We start from the raw sequence: 11,437 nt of genomic DNA on the forward strand, positions 1-11,437 counted from the left end.
CGATTAACGTGTGCGCGTATATTCGATTTACCTAATCTCTTTGCGCGATTCTTTCCAATTTTGTGCTAGAAGAGCATCGCTTTAGTGTACCGAATTCGGGGGTGTGTTTAGGGGTTTCTCTCTGTGGACGACACAAAATAAAATCACCACCAATTAACACACGATCTTTGTTTTTCCCTATCTCTCTCCTATTACAATTTTATAGTTTTGTTTTGCGATCTTTATACATTTTTCTCACATGCAAGACAACAGTGTTAGTATTTAAAATATTCTCAATTTTAATCACGCTTTCACAGATAACGATTAGACAGTATCCAGTGGTACAGTATCCGCGCTCGGGTTTTTTTTCGCCACATTTACTTAAATTACGTACCGCCTAGTCTAGTATGTGTAATCTATCTAATAGATCGTTTCACAATATTTTGGGCCCGAGTTACGGGGGTCTAAGCCAACTACTTACCGCAGTTCTTCCGTTTCGTAACTAAAACAGGCACGGTCCACGTGCAGGGTAATGTAGGATAATAATTATGCAACACATAAAATCGTTGCTTATTAAGAAGTTTCATAAAATGCTTTTAAATGAAGCTATTGCTGTCGTATGGCGATTATGAATAAAGGAGAGCACTGTAGCCCAAATGCACGGAACGGTTTGGAGCGGAAATTGTAACAAAACAGACATTAAAAATGGATTATTGCAATGAACGAAGAGTAATGTGCTGAACATAACAAAATGGACGACAAATACAGTTTTCAGGAACAATTTCCTCCTCCTCTACTACTGAGCACCCATCAATCGAAATCTCTGACCGTTTCTTATCGGTTGCCAAAAGAATTCGCACCAGGCAATGATATCAGAGTTAGCTAACACAAAATGACGGTAGTACGTTAAAATATCAGCTAATTGTACCTAAACTACGGAACACGATGTGGGTCATCGAGAGCGTAGGATAGAGATTCTAGACTAATACTGCCATCTTCCGTGCCACACGCCGTGTTCCATCGTTACGCTTTAAGAGAGAAGCAACGTATAGTTCAGTTCAGGTCAGTTCCACTTTACAAGCGAATCGACGGCGATACTTTTTTCAGTTGCCCTGTGTTTGTCCACTAGCTGTCAATCAATCTAGAATAGCCCCACCCAACAATCTTCCAAGTGGCAAAATACTGGATTGCTTTACTTGCCCCTGCACCCGCCAGACTAAGTCCAGAGCCTGCGTCGCTGGCCTGTTCACTGCCACCGTAACGAACACGTTAACACAATAGAAAACCAATTTCAGGTTGCCGATAGTATCGAACCAATCTCAAAGGTACTCAAAGGTTTGTTGCACTTTACGCTACTGTCGCTGCGCCTCCCATTGCGCCGCCCGCTCAGTGACGATATCATATGTCCGGCTCGACGAACGAAGCCGGAAAGAGTCCCGTTTTGCCGGACCGGGCGTGTGTCCCTTTGTACCACCCATTGTCGCGCTTTTTGTGCACCATTACGATATCACCGACACGCAGCTCGAGCTCGTACTCGCTGTTTGGTGGATACGGCACAATGCACTTGAAGCTGTAAAGAAGAGAGGAATTAAATGATAGATGGCCTCTAAACTCGGACATCTCGCTCAACAGTATACGTACCGCTCCCGGACCGATTGCGAGTGCGAGGATTTAGAAGATTTCGAAGGCGTTCCACCGTTCATGTTGCCCGAAGAGCCAGTCATTGCCGCCGAGCTGTGCTGTCCGGGGCCAAGCTGTGAGATAATTGCCGAAGCGTCGAGAGATTGCGATTTGCGGTGATAAATCTGCGTTTGCTGTTTGCCGGCGAGATGCGACGTTGAGGCTGGCGCTTCGTGCGCAATGTGTTTCGGGGTGGCCGTTACGATCCCCGCGTTGTGGTCGCCGTATTTAAAGCTGCAAAATGGCCAACAAAAACCAATTCGTCTAAAATAGCTGCCCCCGAAAACGACCAAGCTTTCTTCTCTCCGAAGCTTACCCATGCATCGAAGGACGTTCTTTGTGCGGCTTGATACGCTGCGAGCCGTACATCAGGGGTGTGGTTCCGTTTTCAACCCGGGAAGCCATTAGCGAAGCCACCAGATTTTGTTGCTGATGATGATGCGACGTTTGATGGGAATGTGATGGAACCCCGCCACCGTTCAGTGCCAGATCCATGGGCAGGTTTTGCAGCAGCTGACTGGGACAGGAACCGGATCTAGGAAGGGAACCAGAAACGGAGAGAACGCTCTTCAATGTCTGCGAGAATTGTGAAATGTGTAGCGTAAGAGTTGCTTACCGAACATGGACCGGATTTACGATTTGCTGGAAGTTTGCCTTCGCCAACTGAGCCCCAGCACCGGTCGGAGAATTGCTTGCCATCTCATCGAACAGTGATCCGTCGCTGGTGTACGCCGGATTTGTTGTTCCACCTGAGCACCCGGCGCCCGTCGGTGACTTGGAACGCTTCATGTTGGTCAATCGCTTCATCAGACTGACAGCCGATGAATCTTTCTTCACCTTGCCCGAGGTCGGCGTAGTCGTCGGGGTAGAAGCGACGGACGTAGCTGTTGACGTCGGAGTCGTGGTCGTGGCACTGTTCTCCAACGTCCCAGCCTGTGGCTCGTTATTGGGTGAACCTCCTCCACCATCGTGCGATCCTTGCCGGCCAAATATCGAGTCAATGTATTTCATTCCTTGCGCTTGCGGCTGTGCTGCTGTGTTGCGAGGTGGCAATTCCGGAAGCTGCAACAAAAGTGGCTGCTGATGAGAGGAGGAGGATGATCCATTGGTTGGCGTCAGAGCACCGGAAGCTGCACAGTTCGACACCGACGTTCCTTGTTGTCCGGGGCTGGCCACGGTGTTCAGCTTCCCGCTCGAAGCAGCGTTTCCCGAGCGGCTTCCAGACTAAACGGGAATCATCAAAAAAGAAAAGCAACAATTACTACCGACTTTTTGGGGCGATCAGCCATCGATTCCCTTACCGTGCAACCGTCCCTTCCCTTGTGGATCGCAACGTAGTTACCGGGAAACACGCCGGATTTCTTCTGCCAGTTGGATCCCTTAAACCAACCATCCTGACATCGCTCCGTAACGTAATAAATCGCTGAGGGGGGAGAAAGAGTGAGTGCGGGGAATTAGTTCGGAGAATCTTTGCACCGACTTCACCACCGCGATCACTTACATCCTTTTTTAAGCTCCAATTCATCTGGCTTCTGCGGCTTGTACGGATAGAGGGCGACGTACGTTGCGGGCAGTTGTGGGTGCTGGTGGTACATTTGACTAGCTTTCGGCTGGTTGCACTTCTGGTATGCGGCAGTAGTGGATGACGCTGCAGGTGACGCAGATGACGTGTTGGTCCCAGCGGCGGAGGCACCTTCCGCGCCATCATGGTTCAACATTTCGCTCGAATGTCGGTGCGCGACGGGTTGGGAGGTTTGCAGTGCTCCGGCGGAAGATGATCCACCGGCCGCAGCAAAGGTGGCCGTCGTGAGTGAGTGACGCTTTTCACGATTCACCGGATCGGATCGATGATGCTGGTGATGGTGCTGGGACTTGGTAGCGGTCTGTCCGGCTCCGGAAGCCTGCTGCTGTAAGAAGTGTGCCGTTGGGCTGCTCGGAGCCGTGCTGGAATTGGAGCTCGTGGTGCTCGTCGACGAGTTGGGGCTAGTGGTCACACTCGAGCTCGTGTCGCTGCTACTCGTCGCGCTGGCATTCAAATCAAACGGCGTTGGAGGAACGGTACGGTTGGAGTTGTTTCCCAAGAGACTAGACAAACACACAAACGACACGACACGAGGGAAGGTCAGTTTTTAATTATATCATTCGTTAACGAAAGTTTCTCTTGCGGTTTGACCGTTGGGTTGTCTTTGGGGGTCATTCCGAAGGACCGTAGAGCGTTTACTTACTGCTTCAGCGACGAGTCCATCAGATGCTTCGCTAGCCCGTTCATCTCGACGAACGAAATCGGAAAGATGCCAATCTTGTCCGCTATCCGCCCTTCGGCCCAGTTCTGGTCGACGCGCCGCAGCACATGGATAATGGCGCCCTTTTTGAACGTCAGGCAGCCTTCCTCCTCGGTTGGTCCCATGCGAAAGTCGTACAGAGCCTTGCACTGCGGGAACGGCAGCGGGACCAGCACCTTGATGTGATTCAACGGTACCGCGCCCACCTTCCCGTTCACCTCTCCCACGCACCAGTTGTGGTCGATTTTCTTCTTGAGAATTATGATGTCACCCTTGCGGAAACTAATATCACTGTAAATGGTCAGGAAGCGGAATCGGAACGACGGGGAAAGAGACACAGCAAGAGAGAGAGAGAGTGGGAGAGAATAAGCCAGATGCATTAGATGCGCGTGTTTGGTGAGTTGCATTCCGGTGCATGTGCGACCCACATCGTCGTCGTTAAAGGTCTCCGGTGGTGGTGGGTGGTGGTGGGTGGTGGTGGGCGTACCTGGTTTCACTGGAGGAAAAATCGTAGAACGCTTTCGCGTGTGGGATCTTGGAAAGGTCCAGCGAGCTGCTGTTGGTCGTGCCCGACGAAGCATTGGAGCCAATTATGCGCGACAGGGGTTGATGGTGGTGGTGCTGGGGATGCGGTTGCCCTTGCTCCGTTGCCTGGCCGGAAGCCACTCCCGAGGCTAACGATTTACCTATTTTAGCACCGCCCGATGATGGATGTTGCTGCGGTGGCGGCGGCGGTTGCTGATAGTTGCCTCCACCCGTTGGCGGTGAGGCTCCCTGTGATTGATTGCGATTGCCCGTGGGTTTGTTGTTGCTAGTGGCGTTCTGGTTCGTGTTCTGGTTGTTTAGCTCCGCGGTTTTCATGCCTGAAGAGCGGGTGAAATGATAACGATGATAAGAGGTGCGCGAGCAGGTGTTTGAGGCACCGGACCGGTGAAAGCGTATCATAAGAATGAGGATCTTACCTTCGAGGATACGCATCAGTAGCACGTTTGGCGGCAGCTCGTCTATTCGCACCTCGACCAAGACGCGACACTCCGGGCAGCGCAGCTCCTGGTGGCTGGCAACGATTTCCTGTGGCGAAGAAAGCACGATGAAAGCAAAAAACCATGAAAACTTGTTGTACTAGACAGCGTTGCAGAGATGTCACGTTTACGATTCTCTTATTAGGGTTTGATACAAGCGATTGACGCCCCACGCGGCGGTGAACGGCTTCATATCTCTGAAGGCCTCAATTAAACAGCGTTCGCCCCGATAATCGGAGCACAGATTCCCGCGCAGGTGGATGTACCGTCAATAAGCGAACGCAATGTTAAGGGTGCTTTAAGGCCGGAATCAAACACCGAAGACAGTGGTAGATAAAGCGAAAAGAACACAAAACATCTACGACAGTTTTGTTGCGTGTCGCGACGAAGAAACCTCAAAAGTCTTCTCGACGAAACCATACATCTTCCAGCGGGCCAGGACCGTACCGTACCGCGGGTGAACGATGGCCCTCGATGGCATGCAAGTGGCGAATGAGATGAAGATCTTAAAATAAACCCAAACCGGATCACGGCTGGGAAGGTTCCGATGCCGCGTCGCACATTAAATTATGAGAATGGGACGATGGGCCGCTCGATGCAAGCATTCTGATCTGAAAGCCGTGGGTCGGAGTGCTTCGGGTCTGCGGAGAGTCAAGAAAAATGATCTTAAGAAAGCGTACACAGCCACGGACGGACGGACGGACGGACAGATCATTCGCTCTAATCCGGGGTGATGCACGATTGAAGTTGAAGGCGTTTCGCTTTATTTTGTTTTAGCTCTGAATTCTCAAACGAGCAAAGCCGGTATTATCTGGGGCTTTGGAATAATATTTTAACAATAAACAGTGCCAAGTGGAATCTTGCATCGGACTACAAACAGGGCGCGTGAAGCAACTTCTCACGGATGTGGAAAAGGAAAGAGTCCACCATGTGCTGCCCATCTATGCGACTCGCGTCAGACGTTACAAAAACCACGCAGCAAAACCGCACCAACGGCTAAAGGCAACTCTGTCTCTTCCTTACGAGGATCCTTCCGAATGCCATTCCGGGATCCCAGCATACGGCGGCAGCGCTTCGCGGCAGTGGCGCGCAAAAGAATCATAAATTCGTAAGCCGCCTCCGGCAAGAGCTCAGGGGTGGTTTTCTTCATTTGCGTTAAGGTTTTCTATCGCTTCCTGTTTCATGCGCGTTTTTGTCGGCGTCTGCTCAACGCGCGTCCAGAGTGCTCGATGGGCAATTATAATTATTCGTGTAATTATTCGACTGGACAACGACTGCGCGCAGAACAAAAAAAAACACTAACTGGCCCCAACTGGCACCGGTAACAATCTGGAGAAACAAAGGCTTCTTGTGCGTGTCTTCTTGCGCAACGAGAGAAACACAATTTCTTATTGCCACCGGAAGCGACTCACTGGCGAAAAAAAAACCACAAACAGACGCCAGAGCAGAGAGGTACTTTCTGGAAGATTTTTATCTAAGACGTGCATACGATCATTCTTCAACTGACTACGGTTACTTTCCCGTGGCAAAGGGGTGACTAACGAAAGGTCCGCCGAGAATGCCACTGCATGATACAAAACCGACAGGATGGAATGCAATATTATTTAAATTCAATTTTTTATCACAATAAAACCGATGAAACATTCACCACCGATGGTTTTGCGCAGGGTTTTAGATAATCTCTCCCCTTTTCGATTTATTTTTTGTCCTGGCCGGCCTGATGCTGTCAGCTGCCTGTTGCAAATTTCTCAGCAGGAGCAGCGGCGACCGAGTCATAAACGACCCGCTGGATTCCATTTTCTTCTTCATTCTGTTCCTTCCTCCTCATGCGCGGACTCTTGGGGGTACGTTGTCGCTGGCAGAGAACCGTGCACCGCTTTCTGCCTCACGGACCAAGCGGTGCATTGCATAAGGCATCAGCAAGGGACAAGAGAGACCTTTCCCCCCACCCAGCGAGGAGGACTCCCGCTGGTCGGCGGTCTGCAGTCGACGACGGTGGAACCACCTTCGGAAGAATCCGGTTTCGGTTCGGCCGGTGGCAGAGGTCGGAGAGTTTAGGTTAAGCCATTAGCAGTGTGAGCAATATTGCAAGGGTATGGCCACGAAGGAGAGCAGAAACGGGCGCGCTCTTGGATGATGAAATGTGTTACAAATGTTGACTCATTTTAACACCATTAAATGATGGAGTTTGAGGAAAATATCGCGTTTAGTTGTCGTGGTCGCGATCACTGTGCTAACGATATGGAGTTGTGAAAAAATCACCGCCATAGAGAATCTCTTTCAAAGATCGTTAAAGATCAAGGCTAAGAAGCGATAAATTATCAACGAGCGGATGAATCGGTAGTTAACGAACTCCTTGAGCAAAAAAGTAGCACTGGTGGTCAAATCGCTAAGAGTGCCGAATGGCCGCGCGTTTGTGGGTAACACATTTTGCATAGAAAAGGTCTCAACATTTCTCGCCATCGAGACGTTTGCACGTGTTTGCCGGGGAACCAGCAAACCGGTTTGATGACGTTAGCAGCACTTGGAAGGCAAAAAGGCAGGCCGGACCCGGGGACCCCACCAGTAGCGGACGGGTGTGTTAAAAATTGTGCACACGTTACGACAGGTTTGTTCAAGAATCGCAATAGGACTCGGAGCAGACTAGAACTGCCGAACGGGCCTCTTACCGAGACCAAAAACACGAGGAATATCGAGAGAGTGGGAAGGCTTCTTTTCGCACGCAGCAAGAAACAATTACTGTTTGGAGGTAATTTTGTGGATTTCGTTGCAATTAATGCCATTTTCTGCGCCATTGTTGGTTCCTTTTCCTCAACCTCCGATAGCTTCGGGCGTGCGGGAGGAACCCAGCAACGAGATGATGGGTCGCGGTCCGCCGCCGGAACGCGCGTCTTGGGGCGCTGGTTGAGAATAATTTTCTCAAGTGCACGTTAAATGTACTTCGTTTGCATAATCCATCATCGGCAACAAACTGGACCAACAACGGAAGCCTGCGGCCCATATGAAGATGGGTTTCTTCTTCGAACCGTTTGGAGAGCAGTTACTGTTTACACGAAACCTGAAACCCAATTAGCGTGGGGCCGGTCTGGGTGGGAAGGGCCTACTCGCTGCTGCACAGAGCTATTTGTTTTGCGGGAGGGATACCAGAAATGGTTGATATTTTACATTCCAAAGCTATTCTAATGTTTGTGTGGGACGCTGGACGTCCGTCACCTGGTCCCGGGATGGACCACCGGACGAAAGTGCGATACGAACACCTGAACCAGACCGGCTTTAGGAGGTGCGATTGTGGGACTACAACGGATTGGGGATTACTTGGCAGACTGAAAACATTGGTGTACCTTTTACAAGAGTCAATTTTTGTAAGCAGAGAACCCGACTTTCGTTTCGTTGAAAGCTATGATTTGCTTACAAAGTAATGACCTTCATTCATCAACCATTCCCCCCGCGTAGGGCGAGACGCCAGAAGAAAACCAGGCAGAACGAATTTCGAAATAAAAATATCTTTTCGGCCACTCTTCTCGCCCGATCCGGGGCCGATCTTCCCGAAAATTATAATAACCACCAGCCTGAATCATCGCGCAATCATCGATAAAAGCTTCCCCGTCCGATCCGCGGGCCAGATCAAAAATCAAACCATCGATCCTCGCACTTCTATCCGGAGCTGGGCAGCACACAGACAGACGCACCGAATTTCTCCTCCAGCAGCAGCAATCATCCACCAACTTCCGGAAGCTATTTTTTCCAGCTTGCCCTTTCTCTCTCTCTCTCTCAGAGATTCTGTGGCCCGGGCTTCTGCGAGAAGGAGAAGCGACGAGCGAAAGACTTTGACCGGTGCCGGGCGAATGGAATGGAATGCTGTGTAATGCTGCTGTGCCCTGAGAGAACCGGCAGAAAACGCGTAAAAGAAGGCAACATACATATTATTAAACTGAAATGCCCATTCACAAAACGGCAGAATCATGATCGACCGTAGCGACGCGGGCCACCACCTTTCGGGTGGAGCGAAGGGTCGGTGGTCTGTGGGAACGAACGAGGAGAGGGGGCGCGAAAGAAAACCGTACTGCGAGCCGCGCCGCCACACCGGTTCCGTTGGCGGAGTGAATTTTCCGCCAACGACGCGTCGCAACCATTGTGGCCTTTGGCGCGCCAGCAACGAGAGACGAAAGAACAACCGTACCGTTCTGGAGCGATGCTTCAAGCGTGGTTCTCAGCCCCAGCGACGACGGAAGGCGGAAGGTCGACCTTTCCGGCACGGGACGGGTGGGAGTAGCAGATACTGATCGCGCATTCCAGCATCGCAAATGAGCCACCGGTATACGCCACCGTGCGCGGCAAAGCTTGCTGTTCCAGTTTCTGGTGTCTTCGTTGTCTCTCCGCATTTCTGCTGCCTTCTGCTGAGTAGTCCATTGTTTCATGCGAAAAGGATTTTTGGCGTAAGACGCATCTCCGAAACCGAGATCCTCGCTGATCCTCGATTTCGCAGAAATTACGGTCACACCGTCGGACCACTTACCTCGAGACATTTCCGGCAGAAGGTATGCTGGCAAGGCAGCACTTTCGACGAGGAATCCAGCCGTTCCAGGCACACGGAGCATTCCAGCAGATCGTTCAGCAAACGTTCGTCCATCTCGGCTTGGTTCTGTTGCTGGCTCACTCGGCCACAAGCTCACGATCGAGCCGATGGCGCCGATTCTTGCTTCGCTCGCAGTCGCCTACCCTCTCTGGCATATCGTGAGCCCGCACTTCACACCACACATCACCTGCCAGTGGGAACGCGGGGCGGCCAATATTTCGGGCTGACCCTTTTTAAGAGACCCTTCTTCGCTCGCCACCGACTGACCGCACTCGATGGAGGGTCCACTTGAAACCCCGCGGCCCTCGGCCGTGCGCAGGAATGCCTCACACACAGGACCCTTTAAAGCCCCTGCCGTCTCACCCGTTACTCGGTCCAACGCCTTGAGCCTGTTGACACGCTTCGTACGGTGTGTTGGGTTACACAACTCTGTCGATTGATTCTGCGCTTATCACGTCTGCTACCTATTTATCACACTATTGCACATTATCTTCTCGGCGCTTGGTTGTAATATCCTGACAACCAGCGTGTGTAACACAAGCACTCACGCAAACACAACCCGGGACACAACTACATTCCGACGAGCGTGTGGTGGTGGAAATTCTTCACTCTGTTTGCAGAGACGCCGCGGCCCGTGTAAATATTTACTCAGCAGCATTTTCCGAACTGCTCCATCTTCGGATCCGGCGGGCGTTGTTAAAAAACTGTGTCTGCGTCTTCAACTTTTGCTCGAGTCAGCTCTTCCGTGGGTCACGCATACGAACGCGACTACGACGAGTGTTTGGGTTGAAGAAATTTGCAGCGCCCACTTGTATCTGCCCCCTTTTTTTGTTTGACTCGTTAAGCTTCACTCTAATCGCAAGGATTACGACGCTGATTTGCGAATTGCAAGACGCCTACTTCGATAGCGCCTGGAAACGGCACATTCTGACTCTGGGGCGGCAGGAGGAATCCTTCGGCAAAAAGGCTCGCTCCACGCACACACGCGGCGACAAGGGCACTTTTCGGGCGAAGGACCTCGGGTCCGTTGGAAATTTTCAAGTCGCACGAATGGGGTTCTAGTAAATATTATATTATTGCACCACGCAGCACTTCACAAAAAGCGTCTCCTTCGTAGAGTTTGTTTCAGTGGAATTCGCCGTGGCACAAACAGGAAGGGTTAGGAAGGAAACTTTTCTCTCATTTTTCTCTCTTTTCTCTCCATATTACACTTTCCTCTCATATTTCTCTATTCTTTCTCGTTTTTTTGGCCCGGTTTTTGGCGTTCCCGGTCGCTGGTTTTCGCTTGTAGGTTCGCAAACCAAACATTTTTGCGTTCCTGGCCTCTAAAAGTGACCGAACGGGAAAGAGATAGCAGCTGATGATAGAGATAGATAGAGAAAATATGCGTGAGAAACGCAGAGCGCTGCGTTTATGGTTACGCGTCCGGGTGAACCTCCGTTAGGTTCGTATGCTGCACGAGAGCAACGGTCGCTCGAACTCGTCAAACCGCGGTTGTAACCCGTTTCACATGGTTTGACAATGTTGCTCACGCCTGAAGTGTGGCTTGGGCGAATTCAAATAATATACGCCGAAGTATCTGATTAATTATTATGAATTCGCTATAATTCATATTTCTGATTACTTTAAACTCAACGAAAGGCTTAACTTTGGCAGGCGGCATACCAGAGAGACCGAAAGGGCCATAATTCGTGTCATCCGCCTCAACTGCCAAAGTGAGAAGCGAGAAAATCTATGTAAGTGAGCAGATGCAACGACTCGCGATCGATGTTTTCGATGAATTCGATTGTCAATCCACAAGGATTGTAAACAAAACGAGTTTTCCTCGCGATTGTGCGAAAACAAAAACAAAACAATAGTGGGTTTCGCGGGTTTGTTGCGGAACTTCGTTAAATGCA

The 11,437-nt window shown here is 50.7% G+C and overlaps 1 protein-coding gene across 1 annotated transcript; it reads right to left on the bottom strand.

The window, feature by feature from the left end:
• Positions 1-1,215: 1,215 nt before the first annotated feature.
• Positions 1,216-9,593, bottom strand: LOC131216757 (E3 ubiquitin-protein ligase SH3RF1). The gene is made up of 10 exons (XM_058211330.1): positions 9,480-9,593; positions 4,904-5,012; positions 4,429-4,804; positions 3,885-4,232; positions 3,161-3,744; positions 2,961-3,082; positions 2,276-2,883; positions 1,976-2,194; positions 1,621-1,893; positions 1,216-1,549 (listed from the first exon to the last, which is right to left on the bottom strand). The coding sequence occupies exons 1-10, from the start codon at positions 9,591-9,593 to the stop codon at positions 1,378-1,380; spliced, it is 2,925 nt and encodes a 974-aa protein (XP_058067313.1). The 3' UTR covers positions 1,216-1,377.
• Between the last annotated feature and the right edge of the window lie 1,844 nt (positions 9,594-11,437).

This window comes from Anopheles bellator, chromosome 1, assembly GCF_943735745.2.
Source record: "Anopheles bellator chromosome 1, idAnoBellAS_SP24_06.2, whole genome shotgun sequence".
NCBI lineage: Eukaryota > Metazoa > Arthropoda > Insecta > Diptera > Culicidae > Anopheles > Anopheles bellator.

What these genes read in the sequence shown, in the direction of transcription:
- LOC131216757 (XM_058211330.1), bottom strand. Translation starts at nt 9,593, where the DNA reads ATGGACGAACGTTTGCTGAACGATCTGCTGGAATGCTCCGTGTGCCTG. An exon ending in TTTTCCTCCAGTGAAACCAG is followed by an intron (nt 4,233 to 4,428) that starts GTACGCCCACCA and finishes GACCATTTACAG; the next exon opens with TGATATTAGTTTCCGCAAGG. An exon ending in ATTGGAGCTTAAAAAAGGAT is followed by an intron (nt 3,083 to 3,160) that starts GTAAGTGATCGC and finishes CTCCCCCCTCAG; the next exon opens with CGATTTATTACGTTACGGAG.